This window comes from Dermochelys coriacea, chromosome 1 (genome assembly GCF_009764565.3).
Source record: "Dermochelys coriacea isolate rDerCor1 chromosome 1, rDerCor1.pri.v4, whole genome shotgun sequence".
NCBI lineage: Eukaryota > Metazoa > Chordata > Testudines > Dermochelyidae > Dermochelys > Dermochelys coriacea.
Window position 1 is genome coordinate 211,402,988 of NC_050068.2, and position 23,291 is coordinate 211,426,278.

The 23,291-nt window shown below is 46.5% G+C and overlaps 2 protein-coding genes across 5 annotated transcripts in view; both read left to right on the forward strand.

The window, feature by feature from the left end:
- The window catches only part of ENO2 (enolase 2), a 14,570-nt gene extending 3,661 nt beyond the window's left edge, over nucleotides 1-10,909 (forward strand). Inside the window, exons 2-12 of the mRNA XM_038387197.2 lie at nucleotides 1,141-1,242; nucleotides 5,352-5,447; nucleotides 5,715-5,773; nucleotides 6,599-6,668; nucleotides 7,169-7,302; nucleotides 7,483-7,705; nucleotides 8,428-8,625; nucleotides 8,697-8,898; nucleotides 9,122-9,230; nucleotides 9,425-9,483; nucleotides 9,884-10,909. Of these exons, the coding sequence (XP_038243125.1) occupies nucleotides 1,158-1,242; nucleotides 5,352-5,447; nucleotides 5,715-5,773; nucleotides 6,599-6,668; nucleotides 7,169-7,302; nucleotides 7,483-7,705; nucleotides 8,428-8,625; nucleotides 8,697-8,898; nucleotides 9,122-9,230; nucleotides 9,425-9,483; nucleotides 9,884-9,953 (1,305 nt within the window). The 5' untranslated portion in view covers nucleotides 1,141-1,157 and the 3' untranslated portion in view covers nucleotides 9,954-10,909. The remainder of the gene's footprint in view (nucleotides 1-1,140; nucleotides 1,243-5,351; nucleotides 5,448-5,714; nucleotides 5,774-6,598; nucleotides 6,669-7,168; nucleotides 7,303-7,482; nucleotides 7,706-8,427; nucleotides 8,626-8,696; nucleotides 8,899-9,121; nucleotides 9,231-9,424; nucleotides 9,484-9,883) is intronic.
- Nucleotides 10,910-17,911: 7,002 nt separating this feature from the next.
- ATN1 (atrophin 1) overlaps nucleotides 17,912-23,291 on the forward strand; it is a 71,548-nt gene continuing 66,168 nt past the window's right edge. Inside the window, exons 1-3 of one of the 4 annotated variants that reach the window (XM_038387151.2) lie at nucleotides 17,912-18,200; nucleotides 18,673-18,766; nucleotides 19,560-19,664. The gene's annotated coding sequence lies outside the window, so the exon portion shown is untranslated. Of the gene's footprint in view, nucleotides 18,201-18,672; nucleotides 18,767-19,392; nucleotides 19,665-23,291 lie in introns of those variants that run through there. The other 3 variants (XM_038387155.2, XM_038387153.2, XM_043501102.1) reach the window with 3 other exon arrangements.

The window sequence follows — 23,291 nt, forward strand, 5'->3', positions numbered from 1 at the left end:
CCCTCTCCTCCCCTCCTCCACAAGGGTGGCAGCAGCAGCCCGGGGCTCTGGGGGCTATTTTAAGGGCCTGCGGCTCCCCTGCTTCTACTGCCCCGGTCCTTTAAATAGCCCCCCAAGCCCAGGAGTAGCGGCGGAGAGGCTCCAGTGGCTATTTAAAGGGCTGGGGTGGTAGAAGCAGGGGAGCCCTGGGCCCTTTAAATAGCCGCTGGAGCCCCACAGCCACTACCCCAGGGCTCCAGCAGCGGGACTCTGGAGGCAATTTAAAGGGCCTGGGGCTCCAACCACTGGAGCCCCAGGCCCTTTAAATTGTCCCCTGGGGAAGCCGGGCTGCCGCAGTATGGTGCACCGGTTCTTGCCAGTACGCTGTACTGGGGCATACCAGCTTACTTTCACCTCTGGATGTAGGCACCAACTATGCCAACTCTACACCCGCTGGGTCAGGGCAGCTCCCTTGTGCTGCCTGAGCATGAAAGGAACAGAACATGGCAGAGATTGGTTGTGGCCCCCTGACCATTTTGCAATGTGTTCAGACTTCAGGCAGAAAAGATTGGACAGTCTTGCCCTAAACAACCCCCTTCCCTGAGGAATCACACCTTCGGGCATTTGTCAGCAGTTCACATGTCCTTCCCTTAGCCATGGCTTCCCGGAGCCAGGTGGGTTTTCCCCAGAACCCAACCCCTGCAGCCCCAGAAGCGTTTCTCTGGCTTGTCTCCAATGTTGCATCTACACTTGGGGCAGATTCCCAGCTCAGGTAGATACACACATGCCAGCTCTGCTCGAGCTAATGTGCTAACAATAGCAATGTGGCCATGGTAACATGAGCAGTCGCAAGTGATGGCCTGGACTAGCCAGGCCAAGTACAAACCTACAAGCTTAGGTCGGCTAATCTGTGCTGCTGCTCACCACTGCCCTTGCTACACCACTATTTTTAGTGCACCAGCCTGAGCATGTCTCTGTGAACTGGAAATCGCACCCGGAGCTCCAAGGGAACTCCTGTCACTGTCTTTCTGGGAATGAAGGGCCCAGAGCTGAGCTCTGAATCCCAGATAGGATGTGAGGATTCTGCGATGGAGAAACCTAGAATTGAGCCTCTTTCCTTGCTTCTCCTCCCCCCGCTGCCCATCTCCAACTCTTTTGCAGGAAAGACCAGGATCACCATGTCCATTGAAAAGGTCTATGCCCGGGAGATCCTGGATTCCCGTGGGAATCCCACCGTTGAGGTGGATTTGTACACAGAAAAAGGTATGTGTGACAAGGTGGAAGGAGACTGTGCATTTCTGGACTGTCCAGCACTGGGTGGTAGTGGAATTAGTTCAGTCCTGTGGCAGCCAGGTAGGAAATAGCACCCACAATCTGGATAAGCTTTGTTTCTTCAGTAGCCAGGCACCTTCTTGCAACACCCGGGAACTTGACCACTTAATTCCTGCTGGTGAATTTTCAACTAAGAGAAGTTGGGTCCCAAAGTTGTAACCTTATCAAATGAGTGAATGCGTGGGTGAGTTTGTGCTGATGAGTGTGTAGTGAGTGCACATGCGTGTGTGTCACTGAGCTCCCAGAGAGGAGAAGGCACCTCCCATAAATTCATGTCCTCTGAGAGATCTTCTGTTAGCTGAGGCAGGAGAGGCCTGTGGTTTTGGAGCTGAAGGATCAGAGTTTGTGGCTGGATCTCTAGGTAGGGGTGTGTGTGTGTGATTTCTCTAGTGAATGTGTGCATGCTCTGCAGCATGAATATTCATTAGCCTCCAGCAGGTTTACAGTCCAAAAAGTGTTGAGCTAGTACATGAGTACCAGAGTGAGATACTCACTGGAAACTGAAATAAAACTGCTGATTTCTGTTTGTATGTGATGGGTTGTACAGTACTGTTCTGTGTGTACAGTAACAGCTACCTGTCTGTGAGTATGTTAATGCACGCATGTGTGCCTCCATGTCTGTACAATGTCACAGAGTTGTGTTTCTCTGTCTAGTAGGTATTTATAGAGTCTAGCTGTATCTTCAGGCACGTGCATGATCATGGGTCTTGCATGTTTATAGATTTATAACTCACATGACTGGAGTACAGTCATGGATGGTTATAAACTGTTCAGGAAGGACAGGCAGGGCAGAAAAGGTGGGGGAGTAGCACTGTATGTAAGGGAGCAGTATGACTGCTCAGAGCTCCGGTATGAAACTGTGGAAAAACCTGAGTGTCTCTGGATTAAGTTTAGAAGTGTGTGCAACAAGAGTGATGTCATGGTGGGAGTCTGCTATAGACCACCGGACCAGGGGGATGAGGTGGATGAGGCTTTCTTCCGGCAACTCACGGAAGCTACTAGATCGCATGCCCTGATTCTCATGGGTGACTTTAATTTTCCTGATATCTGCTGGGAGAGCAATACAGCGGTGCATAGACAATCCAGGAAGTTTTTGGAAAGCGTAGGGGACAATTTCCTGGTGCAAGTGCTAGGGGAGCCAACTAGGGGGAGCGCTTTTCTTGACCTGCTGCTCACAAACCGGGTAGAATTAGTGGGGGAAGCAAAAGTGGATGGGAATCTGGGAGGCAGTGATCATGAGTTGGTTGAGTTCAGGATCCTGACGCAGGGAAGAAAGGTAAGCAGCAGGATACGGACCCTGGACTTCAGGAAAGCAGACTTTGACTCCCTCAGGGAACAGATGGCCAGGATCCCCTGGGGGACTAACATGAAAGGGAAGGGAGTCCAGGAGAGCTGGCTGTATTTCAAGGAATCCCTGTTGAGGTTACAGGGACAAACCATCCCGATGAGTCGAAAGAATAGTAAATATGGCAGGCGACCAGCTTGGCTTAATGGTGAAATCCTAGCGGATCTTAAACATAAAAAAGAAGCTTACAAGAAGTGGAAGGTTGGACATATGACCAGGGAAGAGTATAAAAATATTGCTCGGGCATGTAGGAAAGATATCAGGAGGGCCAAATCGCACCTGGAGCTGCAGCTAGCAAGAGATGTCAAGAGTAACAAGAAGGGTTTCTTCAGGTATGTTGGCAACAAGAAGAAAGCCAAGGAAAGTGTGGGCCCCTTACTGAATGAGGGAGGCAAGCTAGTGACAGAGGATGTGGAAAAAGCTAATGTACTCAATGCTTTTTTTGCCTCTGTTTTCACTAACAAGGTCAGCTCCCAGACTGCTGTGCTGGGCAACACAAAATGGGGAAGAGATGGCCAGCCCTCTGTAGAGATAGAGGTGGTTAGGGACTATTTAGAAAAGCTGGACGTGCACAAGTCCATGGGGCCGGACGAATTGCATCCGAGAGTGCTGAAGGAATTGGCGGCTGTGATTGCAGAGCCCTTGGCCATTATCTTTGAAAACTCGTGGCGAACGGGGGAAGTCCCGGATGACTGGAAAAAGGCTAATGTAGTGCCCATCTTTAAAAAAGGGAAGAAGGAGGATCCTGGGAACTACAGGCCGGTCAGCCTCACCTCAGTCCCTGGAAAAATCATGGAGCAGGTCCTCAAAGAATCAATCCTGAAGCACTTAGAGGAGAGGAAAGTGATCAGGAACAGTCAGCATGGATTCACCAAGGGAAGGTCATGCCTGACTAATCTAATCGCCTTTTATGATGAGATTACTGGTTCTGTGGATGAAGGGAAAGCAGTGGATGTATTGTTTCTTGACTTTAGCAAAGCTTTTGACACGGTCTCCCACTGCATTCTTGTCAGCAAGTTAAGGAAGTATGGGCTGGATGAATGCACTATAAGGTGGGTAGAAAGCTGGCTAGATTGTCGGGCTCAACGGGTAGTGATCAATGGCTCCATGTCTAGTTGGCAGCCGGTGTCAAGTGGAGTGCCCCAGGGGTCGGTCCTGGGGCCCGTTTTGTTCAATATCTTCATAAATGATCTGGAAGATGGTGTGGATTGCACTCTCAGCAAATTTGCGGATGATACTAAACTGGGAGGAGTGGTAGATACGCTGGAGGGGAGGGATAGGATACAGAAGGACCTAGACAAATTGGAGGATTGGGCCAAAAGAAATCTAATGAGGTTCAATAAGGATAAGTGCAGGGTCCTGCACTTAGGATGGAAGAATCCAATGCACCGCTACAGACTAGGGACCGAATGGCTCGGCAGCAGTTCCGCGGAAAAGGACCTAGGGGTGACAGTGGACGAGAAGCTGGATATGAGTCAGCAGTGTGCCCTTGTTGCCAAGAAGGCCAATGGCATTTTGGGATGTATAAGTAGGGGCATAGCGAGCAGATCGAGGGACGTGATCGTTCCCCTCTATTCGACACTGGTGAGGCCTCATCTGGAGTACTGTGTCCAGTTTTGGGCCCCACACTACAGGAAGGATGTGGATAAATTGGAAAGAGTACAACGAAGGGCAACGAAAATGATTAGGGGTCTAGAGCACATGACTTATGAGGAGAGGCTGAGGGAGCTGGGATTGTTTAGTCTGCAGAAGAGAAGAATGAGGGGGGATTTGATAGCTGCTTTCAACTACCTGAAAGGGGGTTTCAAAGAGGATGGCTCTAGACTGTTCTCAATGGTAGCAGATGACAGAACGAGGAGTAATGGTCTCAAGTTGCAATGGGGGAGGTTTAGATTGGATATTAGGAAAAACTTTTTCACTAAGAGGGTGGTGAAACACTGGAATGCGTTACCTAGGGAGGTGGTAGAATCTCCTTCCTTAGAGGTTTTTAAGGTCAGGCTTGACAAAGCCCTGGCTGGGATGATTTAACTGGGACTTGGTCCTGCTTTGAGCAGGGGGTTGGACTAGATGACCTTCTGGGGTCCCTTCCAACCCTGATATTCTATGATTCTATGATTCTATGATTCTATGATTTATAATGTAGATTTATATGCATACATGTGCAAGTACTCCTGTGTGTTCATATCTGTGCACATATCCATGTGTATGTGTGTTTGTGTCAGGTTTCTGTCCGCTTCTTGAGCTGAATGTTTCATTCACTTCTTTATTCAATGAAATATCAAAAAAGGATCTATTACCCATCAACCACCCTTCAAACTCAGACTCCCCTAGAAGGGATGGAGACTAAGGTGTTTGAGTATGAGACTGAAGAACAGGCCTCCTGGATTTTAGCTCTAGTCTGAGATGGAGTAGGATATAGTGGGTGTACCCCAGGGAGGAGCTGGGAGTCAGGACACCTGGGTTCTTTATGTGGCTCTGCAACTGTCTCACTGTGTGACCTTGGGAGAGTCCTTTCCCCTCCTTGCGACACAGCTTCCCCACCTATATTGTGGGGAAATGCTACTATCCAAACAGCTCATGGGCTGTAAGTTACATTGAGAAGGATAGGCAAACAAGAAGTGAGCAGGGGCTTAGAATCTTCCCTTTTTCTTTCTTCTTTCCTCTCTTTTCACACCTGTGTTTTGCTTTCTCTCAGGCATGTTCCGCGCTGCAGTTCCCAGCGGCGCTTCCACTGGCATCTACGAAGCTCTGGAGCTGCGAGACAATGACAAGTTCCGATTCCTCGGGAAAGGTGGGGACAGTTCAGCTCCTGCTCACCCTCATTGAACAGATTCAGGCAACTTTGTAGCCCCATTGTGTGTACGTGCATGTGTGTCCTCTCAGGGCCTGATTCTGCACTCAGCACTCCCTGTTTTGTGCTGTATAATTCCACTGACCTCAGTGGAGTCACACAAATATAAAGCTGGTGTGACTGAGTGGAGAATTAGGCCTTGAATCTCCGTCTGTCTCTGTCTCTTTCTTTGTCTTACTCGCTGTCTCTGTCTCTTCCCTTCTCTAGGGGTCCTGCAGGCCGTGGATCATATCAACAGCACTATCACCCCAGCTCTCCTCGGCTCTGTAAGGATTTCCCTTTAATCTCCTTTCTGGGAGGTTTATTTTATTCTCTTTCTTTCTGCCTCTGCCTCTCTCTTCATTTCACCAACTGGGTTGGCACATTGCTGTTCCCTGTGACTCCAGGCACACACCCTCACAGGCCCTTGTGTGCGTGTGCATGTGTGTGTGTACAAGCGACAGGTCTCTGCTCCACTGGGTGGATGGGGTTTTATTCCATACAGCCCTCCCCCGTACCCCAGTCACCATCTGATCTGGCATCTCTCCAGCTGCCCCTCATTGTAAGACTCTCTCCCTCTTTCGCACATGCGCCTCTTGGAGCCCTGCTCATTCCTCATCCAAATCCTCCATTCCTATTCCCATTCGTCTCATCCTCCCCAGCCAGCCTGGCATTCACAATGCTTTGGCCTATGGATTTTGTTTGTGCAGAAGCTGGAATTTCCCATGACGTGTTCCATGGCCTCATCAGATAGTGACAGTGCGTTATGGCCGTAGGGCAGCCACTGTCTGGGTTTACTCAGGATCATCCCTTTTTTGAGGTAGCTGGCCTGGGAAATCTGTAAGGAGGCTCAATACACACTGCCAACTGGCCAGTTGTATGGCCTCAGGATTTCCCCGGATATCCCTTTTTTTTTTTTTTTTTGTACCTTAGAGATGGCAAACCTAATGGCCCAGACATAGAGCCAGTTCCTCACAACCAGAGCAGAGGTGTGATTGTGATGTATACTGAATCTATGTGCTACAGAAGTGTTATATAGTTACACACACAGCCCTCCCTTAGCTGAGCTTTTTTCCACACCTTCCCTTCTTAGCAGATGTGTCTTCTTGCAGGGCTTCTCTGTGGTGGATCAAGAGAAAATAGACAACCTCATGCTAGAGATGGACGGGACAGAAAATAAATGTAATTCCACTCTCCTTTGGCATGGAAAATAGAAATGTAGAATGGAATAGAAATAGAATCACATTTGGGTGATACTGCAGGGCAGACTGAGGGGCACTGGCAAAGCTGTGTGGGGAGCCCAGCACTGGAATACCAGGGGGCTGCAGAGCAGGACTGTGGGAGGTTTAGGTTGGATATTAGGAAAACCTTTTTTCACTAGGAGGGTGGTGAAGCACTGGAATGCGTTACCTAGGGAGGTGGTGGAATCTCTTTCCTTGGAAGTTTTAAGGTCAGGCTTGACAAAGCTCTGGCTGGGATGGTTTAGTTGGGGATTGGTCCTGCTTTGAGCAGGGGGTTGAACTAGATGACATCCTGAGGTCCCTTCCAATCCTGATATTCTATGATTCTATGACACTGGCAGGGCTGTGCAGGAAGCCCAGGGCTGAAATAGCAGGGGGCTCTAGGGTAGGACTGAGGATGTTTGGAGAATTCATTCCTCCCTGATTTTGGAATGTCCACAGCTAAATTTGGAGCCAATGCCATCCTGGGGGTCTCTCTGGCTGTGTGCAAGGCAGGTGCTGCAGAGAAGGATGTGCCCCTATATCGACATATCGCTGACCTGGCTGGGAACGCTGACCTCATCCTGCCAGTGCCCGTAAGAACCTTCCATCCCTGGCTTCAAAGTCCACTTGCAAACAGACTTAGAGAACTGGGGAGGGAAGGTCTGGACTGTGGGAACATGGGGACTTCAAGCACCAACTCAGCAGAGGGCCCCTCTGGTACCAGGCTGGGATATTGCCAGTTTCACCCCCTGCTTATTTCTGGACTTTTCCAGGCCTTCAATGTGATCAATGGAGGCTCCCACGCAGGGAACAAGCTGGCCATGCAGGAGTTCATGATCCTGCCCGTGGGGGCTGAAAGTTTCCGGGATGCCATGCGCATTGGAGCCGAGGTCTACCATAACCTCAAGAGTGTCATCAAGGAAAAATATGGGAAGGATGCCACCAATGTGGGTGATGAGGGTGGCTTCGCCCCCAACATCCTGGAGAACAGCGAAGGTGAGAGACATCGAGAGAAGGGAGCAAAGCCCCCATGCTGAGGCTCAGGGCAGGCTCACAATCCCCCACCCCATCAATTCCCCAGGACACCTGATTCCTAGTTCCCCAGGTGCTGGGTCCCTGCCCTGTCCTTGGTGCAGCAGCTCCCCTGGCTCACAGATCCTTCAGCCTCGAAAGACAGCTCCTTTCTTTTGGCTTAGTCTCTCCACATTTCCAGTCCCCCTAAACAACACCTTCCCTCTGGGCCTTGCACCCCTCACACACTAGCAGACAATTCTCATGTCCTTCCCCCTCGGTCGTGGCGTTGCTCAGCTGGGCTTTGCTCTTTGAATCAGTTCCTAGAACTTCATCCCTCCAGCTCCCACAGCTTGTTACTCTTTTTCTGGGAGTAAGAAGTCCATAGCTGGGCTCAGCATGCCAGGTGGGGTCTCCCCAGAGCCACACAGAGAGGGGGAATATCCCCTTTCTGCTCTGGAACATGAGACCTTGGGATATTCAGTCCCAATGTACATACCCACCCTGTGTTCTGTCCCACTGCAAACTCCTGGATAGTCTGCTGCCCCCTCTCCCCAGGCAGGGTCTTACAAGAGAGGGACCATTCCTTCCTGACCACTCTTAGTTGTCCTGCCCCTCAGGCAGTTGAATATCTGGGGTTTGGAAGGAGTTTTTCCAAAACAGACTAGCGGTGGCTGAATCTCATTCTGTCTCTCTCCCCATCCCAGCTCTGGAACTTCTCAAGGAAGCCATTGACAAAGCCGGCTACACTGAGAAGATTGTCATTGGCATGGACGTGGCAGCATCTGAGTTCTACCGTGATGGCAAATACGACTTGGACTTCAAATCCCCCGATGACCCCAGCCGCTACATCTCTGCTGATGAGCTGGGTGATCTCTACCAAAGCTTTGTTCGTGATTACCCAGGTGAGCTGCTGTGCTTTGTGGATTTGGAAGTGGGGCAGCTTTAACTCACGCATCTTCCCCTGTCTCTGCAGTGGTCTCCATTGAGGATCCCTTTGATCAGGATGACTGGGAGGCCTGGTCCAAGTTCACAGCCAATGTAGGGATTCAGATTGTGGGGGATGACCTGACAGTGACCAACCCCAAGCGCATCGAGCGAGCTGTTGAGGAAAAAGCCTGCAATTGCCTCCTGCTCAAAGTCAACCAGATTGGATCAGTTACTGAAGCCATTCAAGCGTGAGTCCAACCAGCCACCTGCTCCCAGCACCAATCTAACTACAGCACTTTCTACACCGATTAGTCAAATCGGTGCAGTTTTTGTGTTTAGACAAATCCTTGGTCCCCATCACCAGGGGTAAAAGCCCCCAGGACCATTACTGGGAGTGGGGATGTCAGGGTCCCATCCCCAGCAGGTGGAGGCCCAAGAAGGATGATTCATTTACTTAATTTCTCTCTGCAGCTGTAAGTTGGCCCAGGAGAATGGCTGGGGAGTGATGGTGAGTCACCGATCTGGGGAGACTGAAGACACCTTCATTGCTGACCTGGTTGTGGGCCTGTGTACTGGGCAGGTAAATATCAGCTAAGCTAAAATCCAGGCCCTGGAGAGCTTCAGGGAGGAAGAGGGGAGGTGAAGACTGGCACTGAATTAACATAGAGCATGAATCCCCCTCCTACCTCTCAGAGCACGCTCAGGGTCCCATGCGGGACAGCTGGTATATGGGGTGTGTGTCTCACACTGTTCTTTGTGGTGAATATTTTACAGATAAAGACAGGAGCCCCCTGCAGGTCTGAGCGACTGGCCAAATACAACCAGCTCATGAGGTGAGTGGCCTGGGGCTGAGATTGCAAAGGTGGGAATGTCTCTCTGGCTCCACTAGGGGATGGACTCACTGGGGAGGGAGGAACTGACAGTGCAGGGAGAGAGGGAGTCTCCAGGACTAAGGATGCCAGCATGGGCATGTGTCTCCCTGGTACCAAGAAGGATCCCAGACCTGAGTGCAGTACCCTAGGTGCGGTCACCCCAGAGCTGACTTGTCTCTCCCTACTCCAAGACATGATGCCTCTGTGAATGCAGTCACCGCACTTACAGTGGCCTGTTTTCCTGCTCTGCCCCATTCCAAGCTCCTGCGTGACTTGCTGTGTTGTACTTGCTCTCCATGCCCAGGACAGTCTCTTGTGTTGAGGTTCTCAGTTGCACTACCTCTCTTTCTTTCTCTGGCAGGATTGAGGAAGAACTTGGGGATGAAGCTCGCTTCGCTGGACACAACTTTCGTAACCCAAGTGTCCTTTGAACACTGCCCATGGCGCACTGCAACTCCTCAGCCAATTCCCAATGCACAGACTCTGAAGCCACCTTTCCCGAACCATGCCCCCCACCTCTCTCACCTTTTTCCACTCCACCAGCTGGTCTCCTCTCTCCTCAAATCCCTGAGTGCAGGTCTCCCTAGCTGGAATTAACCAAGGGAAAGATAAGAATGAGACTTTCCTTTTGTCTCCTGCTTATGGGTATTGTGGGTGTGTCTGATTATGCGCCGGAGGTATTTTCTTTCATTGTGTGGGTCTTTTCCAGTCATTCTGTTCGGGTATTAGATTGCACGAGCATATTTGCTGGTGTTTTTGTTGTGTGTATAGTGAGCAGATGTGTGTCTGAGTTTGTGTGGTGTCAGGTTGTGTGCATTTCCCTTTGTGTGCTGTGCTGGTTAGTGTGAATCTGCATGTATAGTTGTGTTTGACTCTGTGTGTTGTCAGTGGCTGTTTACTGTGTGGATGGGTGGATGTTTGTGTCAGCGTGTTGTGTGTGTCTCTGCTGATCTCCAAATGTCCTTTTGCCCCAGGTGTGTCTGTGCTGAAGTGTGCTGGAATCTGTGTGGTTGACTTTGAGTGTTGTGTTGAGCTGTGTTTGTCTGCACTTACCATTGAGTTTCACTGATATGTGTCACTTGGTTTGTGTGTGCATGTTATGACTCTCTGGGTCATTTGTTCCGTGAAGTGTTGTTGTGGTATGTGGGTCAGTGCGTTGTGGTATGTGGGTGTGGAAAAGCAAACATGCACACACATACACATATATATCCTTGGCTGCTTCCCTGGATCTCATTCTCACTGTCTCCCTGTCTGTAGCTCTCTCTCTCCGATTCACCCCCTGTTCCTATCCATCATATCTGCTTTGTCCTCTGGACAATCCACCCTCAACTGAGAAAAAGAGACAAAACAGAACTCTAAACTCAATTAAAATCTATTTCACACCTGAGTCCCCTGGCTGAGCCTGAAATTTCTCTCTGTGTGTTACTTCCTGGCAGACAGGAACATACAGGGGACACGATAAAAGTCTTCAGGTATGGGAAAGGTTGTTCTAAAGAGGAGGGTGATAAACTATTATTTTCCACTGGAGACAGGACAAGAAGCAATGAACTTAAATTGCAGCAAGGAAGATTTAGGTTAGACATTAGGAAAAACTTCCTAACTGTAAGGGTAATTAAACCCTGGAACAAATTACCTAGGGAGGTTGTGTAATCTTTGTCATTAGAGGTTTTTAAGAACAGGTTAGACAAACACCTGTCAGGAATGGTCTAGATCAGTGTTTCCCAAACTTGGGACGCCGCTTGTTCAGGGAAAGCCCCTGGCAGGCCGGGCCTGTTTGTTTATCTGCAGCGTCCGTCCGCAGGCTCCGCCGATCGCAGCTTCCACTGGCTGCAGTTCGTCACTGCAGACCAATGGGGAATGAAGCCCACAGTCCACATTGGCCCGCAGCGGCAAATTGCAGCCAGTGGGAGCCACGATCGGCCAAACCTGCGGACACGGCAAGTAAACAAACTGGCCCGGCCCGCCAGGGGCTTTCCCTGAGCAAGCGGCATCCCAAGTTTGGGAAACACTGGTCTAGATAATATTTAGTCCTACCTCAGTGCGGGGAACTGGACTAGATGGCCTATCAAGATCCCTTCCAGTCCTACATTTCTATGATTCTATACTGCATGGGGTTCAAGAAAGTGGAGGAAAGAACAACAAAACAAGCAGCAAGCAAAGGTTAAGAAGGAAATGGTGAGGTGGGGAGAAGTGGCTCACCCCCCATCACACACATATACACACTACTCCTATCCAATAGACTTTCCTCATGGCACTGTCAGAGGAAGTTCACTGCAGGCAGTAGCTCACTGGCTATGCATGTGTTTATATACCCAGAATGCTCTCCTAGCCACCAAATTCTAGAGAAGGAGTCTGACGGATATCTGAGGTAAGAGTCAGTACTGGGGTGTCATGTCCCACCCCATACCCTGTGCCATCCAAAGGAACTCCCAGAAGGAGAAGTTGTGCAAGGAATTTCAATCACTCTCCCCTGTCAAGTTAACATGGGTGGGAGCCATGAGCTGGCCTCAAACTGGTTAGCTGGGTGACACCTATTGGAGATAGGTTGGACTGCAGCTATTTGGGACAGATGAAAAGGCAACAACTGAAAACAGGACTCAAAAGCCTCTGTGGGGGGAGATGTTTCATCTGTGTCCTAGTTCAAAGGGGACAGTCTGCCCCTTGAGGTGTCTGGCTGATAGCCATACCTTCTGTCCTACTGCATCTGAAGGTGCTGGTCAGCATGATGTCTGTATGCTGCCTTGGCTGTCTCTAGGGTTTGTTCCAACTCTTCTTGTGTTCCTCGGATTTGATTAATCAGGTCTGAGGCTGCAGGAACTGAGGTGGCTGTGGGTAGTGCAAGACAGAAACAGGAGTGGAAACCATAATTAGCAAAAAACAGACTCATCTTGGTAGAGACCTGGTTTGAATTATTGTATGCGAATTCCATGTGAGGAATCAATGAGGCCCAGTCATTTTGGTGGTAGTTTGTGAAGCATCAACATGTTGTTCTACTAGCGGTTCAATCTTTCTGATTGGCCATCAGCTTGGGGATACACTGCTAATAGGCAGAACACCTCCCGCCAAAACTGAGATACAAACTAGGACCCCTAGACTAAGGTGATGTGGTCTGGGAGGTGGAACACATGGGTGATGAGGAGGTGAACAGTGTCCTCAGTGGTGGGAAGTTATAAGTAGGGAACAAAGTGCACCATCTTCATCAGTGAACCCTTTATTGTCAGTATGGCATCCCTCAGATTTTGGTAACTCGACAGTGAAGTCTGTTGTAATATTGGACCAAGGATATAAGGGGGTCTTGGTGGGTATTAACAGCCCAAAGGATTTGGTTCAACCCAGGGCACTTTGTTACAGCCACAGGTATCACAAGATGGGGCATAGGCCTGTACATTGGATCACAGTTTTGGCAACCAGAACAATCAACATGCCAGAGAGTGGTCTTTGCCTGGCTGAAGTGTCTGGCCCAGGGGACATCATGACAAATATATAGGGGCTCCAAGTGCGGGTGTCCCTCAGGGATTAGATATGCCTATAAATGAGGAGGAGTCCATCCTTGTGTATGAAGTTACCCTGAGGTTGAGCGCTGGAAGTTAGGAGTGTCTGGGCAAAGGGGTCATCTGGTAGGGAAGAATGTATGGTCACAAATATTTCAGATAGTAGTGATCCCCTGAGGAAGTGATGTAGTTTCCAGATGCAGGGAGGCTCTTCCTTGGGTACCTTAGGATCAGTGGCATATCCCCTTTGTGGAACAGAACATCTGCCTTCCTGTTACAGGATCCAGGGCGGTAGGTGACAGTAAAATCAAACCTTGAAAAAAAGACAGCCCAGTTTAGCTGTGGTTGGGTTAGGGCTTTAGCAGAGCACAGGTATTCTAAATTATTGTGGTCAGTGAATACCCGAACAGGGTGTCTGGCTCTTTCTAGTTAATGCCTCCAGGTCTCAAAAGCCACTTTGATGGCAAGTAGCTCTTTGTTTGAAATGTCATAATTGTGCTTAGCAAGAGAGAGATTGTGGGAATAATACTCACACCCAGAATGGTTGCTGGAGGGGTCTGCATGGGGTTTTCCTGGTGTTGTCCAGTCTCAACCTACCTTATCAAGGTTGGGCAGTCATTTCTCAGAGCCACATGGTGCAGGGGCTTGCCAGGACAGACACCATGTGGCCGGTGCCCCTGTGGTAAAAACACAAGTTCTCTTACCATCAGTTTTCTCATTCAGAAAAGTCCAGTTGGGTCCATGCCAAGTCCACCTGCATGGGCTTAGATGTGGGTGCCTTTGAGAGTGATGCCTGGACACAGAGTGAAATCCCTTTTCTCTCAAGTTGCCTTTCACTACGTCAGGTGGCGATTTGGATGCAAAGCTCAATAAACATGCCTAGATCTGTGGGAGGTTCCATAGAGGCAAGTTCATCTTTTATTTCTTTGCCAAGACCAAGATGGAATCAGTGTAGCTGGCTCAGCTCATTCCAAACTGTATCTGCTGCCAGGCATCAGAAGTGGGCCACATATATTGCAGCTGGCCCCAAGATCTAGTGAAGTTTCTATAGGGCCATCTTCATGGTATGAGCCCAGTGAGGATCATGGAAAATTGTCACAAAGGCCCTCAGGAAGATGTCCAAGCTGGCCAGTATGGCATGATCCTGCTCTAGCAGAGGGGATAGCCAGTCCAGGGCTTTGCCTATTAAAGCTGACAAGCAGTCCCACCTTTGCCTGGTCCATCTGGCAGTTGTTGGGCTGTAGCAGGAAACAGAGCCTGTACTGGTTTGCAAAACCTCCAAATTTGCTTCAGGTCCTGTCATAGGGCTTGGGTAAAGTTATTGTGGTTTTGGGTCCAGAAGGTGGCATGGGATGTGGGGCCCGGGAAGTTGTACCCACTTGCAGTGATCTGTTCCTAGTTTTCTGCCCAAAGCTGATCCATTGTGGCCTGTAAGATTTAGTTTTCCACCTGCAGGTGGGCAATCTGCTCCTAGTGTCTCAGTGCACCCTGGGGCATCTACAATATTGAATCAGTTGGTTCCATACCCTTTTGGGGTAGGATGAACCTAGGAGAAGACAGAAGTGGTCTGAGCAAACTGTGAGGCCTGATGGCCAAGGAGCAGTCCGTAGCAGTGGTCATGTGCACACAGGTGGTCAGGTAGACAGATCAATCGGTATTAGAGGCAGTCCAAGGCAGTGGTTGGAGTTCTCAAGGGGAAAGGTCAGTGAGAAGGGAGGTGAAGTGGATAAGCCTGCAAGGCAAGGTCAGGAGAAGCAACAAGGTCTAGACCAGGGATTCCCAAACTTTTTGCTGGCATGATTCCATTTTAATTAACTGTTTCCTCCCAGGACCCGAGATACCATGGAGGATGCTATTTCAAAGAGCAAAATGGTATCCTCTTTAGAGCTCTTTCACACACTATACATGTGAAGTCACAATGCATAGAGGATGCCATGTTGCTCTACAAAATGTCATCCTCCACACAATGTCATCCTCTCACACACCTTGGGAGGCAGGCCAGTCCTCGCTTACAGACAGCCCCAAAACCTGAAGCAAATACTCATCAGCAACCACACTCCACACCACAGAAACACTAACCCAGGAACCAATCCCTGTAGCAAACTTCATTGCCCACTCTGTCCCCATATCTACTCTAGCAACACCATCAGAGGACCCAACCACATCAGCCACACTATCAGAAGCCCATTCACGTGCACGTCTACTAATGTTATATGTGCCAGGAATGCCCCTCTGCCATGTACATTGGCCAAACCGGACAGTCCCTACGTAAAAGAATAAATGGACACAAATTGGACATCAGGAATGGTAACATACAAAAGCCAGTAGGAGAACACTTCAATCTTCCTGGACCGTCTATAACAGATTTAAAAGTAGCTATACTTGAACAAAAAAACTTCACAAAGAGACTTCAAAGAGAAACAGCATAAGAACATAAGAATGGCCATATTGGGTCAGACCAAAGGTCCATCCAGCCCAATATCCTGTCTACCGACAGTGTCCAATGCCAAGTGCCTCAGAGGGAGTGAACCTAACAGGCAATGACCAAGAGATCTCTCTCCTGCCATCCATCTCCATCCTCTGACAAACAGAGGCTAGGGACACCATTCCTTACTCATCCTGGCTAATAGCCATTAATGGACTTAACCTCCATGAATGTATCCAGTTCTCTTTTAAACCCTGTTATAGTCCTAGCCTTCACAACCTCCTCAGGCAAGGAGTTCCACAGGTTGACTGTGCGCTGAGTGAAGAAGAACTTCCTTTTATTTGTTTTAAACCTGCTACCTATTAATTTCATTTGGTGGCCCCTAGTTCTTATATTATGGGAACAAGTAAATAACTTTTCCTTATTCACTTTCTCCACACCACTCATGATTTTATATACATCTATCATATCTCCCTTAGTCTCCGCTTTTCCAAGCTGAAAAGTCCTAGCCTCTTTAATCTCTCCTCATATGGGACCTGTTCCAAACCCCTAATCATTTTAGTTACCCTTCTCTGAACCTTTTCTAATGCCAGTATATCTTTTTTGAGATGAGAGGACCACATCTGTATGCAGTATTCAAGATGTGGGCGTAGCATGGATTTATATAAGGGCAATAAGATATTTTCCTTCTTCTTCTCTATCCCTTTTTAAACGATTCCTAACATCCTGTTTGCTTTTTTGACGGCTGCTGCACACTGCGTGGATATCTTCAGAGAACTATCCACAATGACTTCAAGATCTTTTTCCTGCTTTGTTGTAGCTAAATTAGCCCCCATCATATTGTATGTATAGTTGGGGTTATTTTTTCCAATGTGCATTACTTTATATTTATCCTCATTAAATTTCATTTGCCATTTTGTTGCCCAATCACTTAGTTTTGTGAGATCTTTTTGAAGTTCTTCACAGTCTGCTTTGGTCTTAACTATCTTGAGCAGTTTGCAAACTTTGCCACCTCATGGTTTACCCCTTTCTCCAGATCATTTATGAATAAATTGAATAGGATTGGTCCTAGGACTGACCCCTGGGGAACACCACTAGTTACCCCTCTCCATTCTGAAAATTTACCATTTAATCCTACCCTTTGTTCCCTATCTTTTAACCAGTTCTCAGTCCATGAAAGGATCTTCTCTCTTATCCCATGACAACTTAATTTACGTAAGAGCCTTTGGTGAGGGACCTTGTCAAAGGCTTTCTGGAAATCTAAGTATACTATGTTCACTGGATCCCCCTTGTCCACATGTTTGTTGACCCCCTCAAAGAACTCTAACTCTAACTAAAGTTCATTTGCAAATTTAACACCATTAATTTGGGCTTGAATACGGACTGGGAGTGGTTGGCTCCTTACAAAAGTAGCTTTGCCTCTCCTGGAATTGACACCTCCTCATCTATTATTGGGAGTGGTCTACATCCACCCTGATCGAATTGGCCCTGTCAACATTGGTTCTCCACTTGTGAGGTAACTCCCTTCCCTTCATGTGTCATTATATAATGCCTGCATCTGTAATTTTCACTCCATGCATCTGAAGAAGTGGTGTTTTACCCACAAAAGCTTATGCCAAAATAAATCTGTTAGTCTTTAAGGTGCCACCAGACTCCTTGTTATCCTCCACACAGCGTCACCTCGTACGTATGATGCATGCAAGGTCACAATGTGAAAAAGATGGTAAAGCAAAATGGTGTGCTCCATGCATCATGACCGCAATGCACCATACATGCGAGGTCATGCTATATGGTGCAAAATAGCACCCTCTGCACACTGGGAATCATTGCGACCCCATCTGCTGATGGCACAGCCCCCTTTGGGGGCACAACCCACAGTTTGGGAACCGCTGGTCTAGGCAGCAACCATCAAGCAACAGCCTGTTGCTCAGACAGTCACAGCTTCCTGTTCCGGTTAGGTTCTTTATATAGGCCAGGTACCCAACGAGAATACTGTCTGTCCAGCCACGCAGGACCCTGGGGCATGGTTCCTGTGGGGCTGTAGGCCTTTAGCACTAAGGCTGTTGGTTAGAAGCCATAGTTAAGCATGCTGCTATGGCAGGAAGGCTAGGGATGCTATCTAGGTACCTCGTGGTCTGGATTAAATAGCAGGCTCCCGACAGCAGTGTTGCAGCTGTGTCATTGTAATGCTTGCAGTGTAGATGTAGTCTGAGCCATCTACAGTACAGTACCCGCACTGCCTCAGAGGGTCGAGCACCACCTACTGATATGGGATTGTGCAATCTGACACCATTTGTGAGGCCACATTTGGGGATAACAAGAAGCATTCTGGGAACTGTAGTTCAGAAATCACCTTGGTAAATGCTCCATTTTCCTGTCTCCCTCTCCTCTCCTTTTCTCAAAATGCATATCTCTTCAGCGGGTAGGGGAGAGGAGGTTGAAGAGGAGGATGTTTGACTGTGGATCTCCCATGAGAGGGCAGTAGTGTCCAAGGACAGAGCTCAAACAGGAGAATGGCAGAATTGCTAAATTGCCTTATTTAGTCTATCTGTCAGTGAGTTTGGCAGGATGAGCAAGGTTACTGAAGTGTGCTTAAGGGGGAGGTCTTACTGGTCAGAAATGAGGGGAATCAGCTGAGCTGGAGTGTGTGCTTGAGGGGCTGGAATTGAGGGGGCTGTAGGTCTGGACTGAGGTGCATCTGCAAATGAGTTGGGAAGGACTGGAATATCAGAAGACTGCTAGACTGGAGTATATTGGCACAGGTGTGTGTGCTGTGTCTTGATAATGATGTTTTATGTGTAATTTAATATGGCAAACATTTAGCATTTTGATATATAGTCAAATGACGTTTGCATGAATACTTGGGTGAGGCAGATCAGCATATCCGTAATGCATATGCTTATAATTTGTGTCTTTTTCAGAAGAGTTTTGTATTGTGTTTATACTTTTAGATAACCAATGAAAACGGTAATTATTTAGAATCATAGTTAATGTTGTTTTGTGATTAAATATGTATTTCTTTGCATCAGATATGAATAACATGTTATATTTATTATGTGGGCACTCCACTATTCATTTCCTTGCTTTTAAGTGCTTAGGCTTTGTAAATGATGTGATGTTGCTTAGCAACCTTAACTGTTTTTTTACACAGTTTCTTAGTTTTGGAATTTCCTAGTTTTGTTGTGTTTTGTTTTCTTCTCCTGTCATTCGTTTTCATTTTTTTCTTTTGTGTAGGTAAATGAAGATATGTTTGAGAAAAAAACTAAATCCATACGATGGGATATATCACCAAATTACTGAATTAGTGAAGTGGGCTATGCTGGTCAAGGTAATAACAGCAGTCACTGAAATTATTGTGAAAAGAATTTGTTAGTGAAGATTCATGGTCAACAAGCAATACATCACCCCAGTATGCCAATGAAGGTTCTGGAAAACACTTGTCAATGGGAACACACTACACACAAGCAATATATCACCTCAGTATCTCTGATTTTGTAAATGAAAGGATTTGTCAATGAGCGCACAATATGTACAAGAATACCTCAATATCTTTGCTTTAGTCATTGAAATAATTCCTCATTGGGAAGGGTATCCTAGACTATATTCTCCATCTGTTTTTTTTCTTTTTGCTATCAGCCTCAATTCTACAGATTCATTTCTAGTTTACATTAAATAGTAATATCATAAATAATTTATTATTTCTGCCCTTGAAAATTGCCGGTTGCACAAACCAATATCAAATGTTTCTATCGGAATATTGTGGTGTAATGTTATTTTAGTTCCAGACTGAAGCATACAAAGAGATGGTAGACACTTCATAACATTTTAAAAAAGGAAGCATTTGTAAATTGCTTAATCTCAAAATGTATTCCCTTTGTTTAGCTGACATTTTCAGAACAAAATTTAATCTGAAAACTGGAAGCATGAAGAATGTTGTTTTTCTCACTCATAAGTGTGTATATCTGTCGGTGTGAGAGTGTGGATGGGAGGAGTTGTCTCAAAATCAACCTTATCACAGGACAGCCTTAATGATGGAGAGCTACTGCCTCCTTATAATATCATACTATTTATTATTATTATTATTTTTATTTTTTATTGATTTTTTTTTCTCACACCGTAAGGGTTGGGCAGCAGTGGAACTGATCTCCTGTAGAACAACATGACCGAAGAAGAGGAGAAGCTCTTCTCCTAATCCTCCTACAGTCTTTGGGATATACACAGGAGAGGTACTGACAAGGCCCCAACTGTTACGGGCTGAGCAACTTCTATGAGATACTGGATACCATCAAGTTTAGGAGCTTGTGGTTTGGTGCTGAAGGCCAAAGACTATACAAAATAAACTATATGATATTGTAGTGGGCCAATTAAGAGTTGTCAAGGTATTGAAAGGGGGGAAAGAGGAGATAATTCGTTAAAGGGGTATTAAATTTATGAGCCAAATGTCCCAAGCCCCCTGGTCAAAGCATGCAGACTCTATGGTTGTGTGGAGCTACAGGGTTGCCTTAGAGATTACAGATACAGTGGCTAAGGGTTGGTTGTAAACAGAGCTGGAGTAAAGCAGGAGAAATGGGTTTGTGTGAACCTTAGGAAGCAGAGACAGAAAGGCAGCCTCTCCTGTTGGGCATGGAGAAGGCTGGTGGCTCTCTGGGGGATTTTCCAGGAAGGAAACTCCCTGTGTGCTCTATGTTGCTACTGCTCCTCAGGCAAACAGGACTTTGTGTATGTTTCTGTAAATAAAGAGATTCACCAAGGATTACCATCTCCTAGATTTCCCATCCGAATGTCGCCACCCCACAAGGCCTTGAATTTCAGCCTTCCACTCAGCCCAAGAGCCAACATTATTATTTCAGAACTTGTTTTGATCATATAATTAAAGACAGCATTGTAAATAGAGTTATATAAGGTGGTGCCCAGGCACTCTCACATTTCCTGATTTTTCAGTGCTTTTCTGGGCAAGTTTAGCATCCTCTTAGCATCCGTTATTTTTATGTTTATTTTTTCTAGTTTCTCTAGGAAAAGGGAGAGAAACTAAATATTCCCAGATCTGGAACATATTGGCTAAGCTGCTACCCCTGGAAAGTATTTTCGCATACATCAAAGTAAAGTGTGATCCCTGCTTTATTCAATCCATACCTGGCAAAAAAGGCACACACTCAATCTATGTGTACAACACAGGACACCTTCTCTTGGAATTCTAGAAAATCATGTGCAGAAAAGTGCTAGAAAATGATAGCATGTTAAATATCAGCCCCATGACTAGAACACAGCTTTTGGTTCTATAACCAGGGCCTGCTCCTCAATACCACCTCTGGCTGAGTCATTCAGCATCTCTGTGGTTTATTTACCCTCCTTGAAAAAAAAATGTAGCTAACAATGCTTTTCACATACCAGTAGATTTCAAAGCTCTTCACAATGATGAGTTAGTGTCGTAACTCCCACTTTACAGTAAGTCCAACTGTGGCCTTGTCTGCACTACAGCACTCATCCATTTATGCTTTAGTTGGTTGTTTGACACCCACACAAGCCGCTTGTGTATATTTGCATCCACAGTAGGACTGTCTAACACCAATTCAAGTAGGGTGGCTGCATCCTTAGCCAGCATCCTTAGCCAGCGAACCTCCTTAGTTTGTGAGCTGAGAATTCCCTCTTTGTTCCCCATCATGTCCCCTCCAGTCATGCTGCCAATGGATTCCCCCTCCCAAAACTACACCCCTGGAAAGGCCCTCTCTAGCCCCACAACCCTTCAGCTCCTTGCCATGCCTCCACATAGCAGTCTCCTCTCCTCTGGCCAAAAAATCAGCCTTACTTGTAGAAACTACTACTTCTCCATGATAAGCCGCACAAAATTGCAAAGTGAGGACTAATCACTTATGCGAATGCATCTGTATAGTTATCTTGTCGCCAATGAATCCCACTCCCATTTGTGTGCTTAACCACCTATTGTGTCTTGTCATAAACACAGATTGTGAGCTTTCTGGGACACAGACTTTGTTTTATTTGTTTGTATAATCCCTAGTGAAATGGGACTTTGATCCATGATTGAGACCTCTAGGTGCTACCAGAATACAAATAATACATTACTTTTTAAAAATACTACTTAACAGAAAGTTAGAATTTCAAAGTCAAGCACTCAGAAGTTAGGATATGTCAGAATTAAGGTTGCATTCAATCCCCTTGTGTGTATACTCTATCATACAGTCTTTAATTACAAAACCACATGCTGTTTTCCATAGGACCCCTATCTCATTCAATGCATGGAATGGATGTGTTCAGGGAATGAATTGGGTTTATAGTGAATGAAGCAGTTGTCTATAGGCTCCATGCCTCATTTGTGGCAGAAGTGGAATGCAATGGGAGCTGTGTGCTGTATATAGGAAGTGGTATAAAATGCTAAGTACTCTGAAAAATCAGGATCTTTTTTTGTTTCAAGTTGGTCACCCAAAATTAGAGTTCAGGCATGAAAATGCATCAGTGTACTTTGGCCTTACTCTCTCTGATCCTGAATTCTTCATGTGTTGTGAGGATAAGTTCATTATTGTTTGTGAAGCACTCAGATATTATGATGACGAGCACCATAGAAATGCCCATGACAAAATTAATAAATCTGTATTCATTGCAGGGTTTGGTGCTGGGCAGTAAATGAGGCCTGGGGCCACACTTCGAATGATGCAGATAAAAAGAAATATTGACTAGTTACCCATTCAGTGTGCACCATGGATCCTGTGGAAAAAATAGTTTGTGATTATGTAATTAAAGACTGTATCATAATTTATACACACAAGGGGGCTGAATTAAGGTTACAGGCAAATTTGATTCTAGCATTTCTTAACTGTTGAGCTCTTGGCTTTGCAACCTTAATGTTCTTTTAATATATTTTTAAATGTAATAAAATACTAGTAACAGGACTAGAATTCTTACGATGCAGCTCCATAAAGAAAAGCTCCTATAGGTGAGCTAAAGCAGCTGTTAGGTGCTGAATATAGAGCACCCGTAACTTCAAAACTTAAACCAACCAACTGAGGGCATTGTAGTCTCTTGATCACTTGCACACTTTCTCTTACACATACATGCATGCACACACACACAATACCTTGTCCTGCTTCCAGTGTAGATAAGGACTGAAATCACCAAGTGGCACCAGTGTGAGCAGAATTAAACCTCTATATGTCAAACCAAAACTAATTAACTACTTCATTAATCACAACTTTTGATCTCTAAATGTAGCTGGTGCATGTATTTTCAATGGCACTGAACTCTGTGGATAGTTTGAAGGGGCAGAAAGCTGCCATTTTTGAGCTAGAAGGACACAAAGAAACATTAGAGAAATTCCAATTTTTTAAAATTCAGGGTAATTTTTTAATTACTTGTAATTTAAAAATCTTTTGTTCAGACTTTACAGAAACTTCTTTTTCTTTGCAATCAGAATAAATTTGGCATTGTTTGAGGCCTATGAAATGCTTCAAGCCAAAATGATAAGATTATATAGAGGCTTAAATAAGGCCTATAATGGGTTTATTATGGATGTCACAAATGTGTTTTCATGCCTGTTCACTTTGTGGGTTTATAATTTTGGGTTAGTATCTCACATTTTCTAGGGCATTCAGCTATTTGCCCCTGTTGCCTGTTCGGCATTATTATTACATTCTATCTGTCTCTTTTGCTCTCCATCCCTCTTGCTCCCCCTCATTCTCAGGTGGAAAGACTGCGATTGGGTTACACTCTCATCCATTCTTGCAGGGCTCAGGGCCCTCTCTTGGCCTCCACGCTAGACTCTCCCTTTGTGCCGTTGCTTGGTAACTGGGAAAGGGGGATGGGACAGGCTACAGGAGGGAAAGATGGGTTGTGGGGGGGAG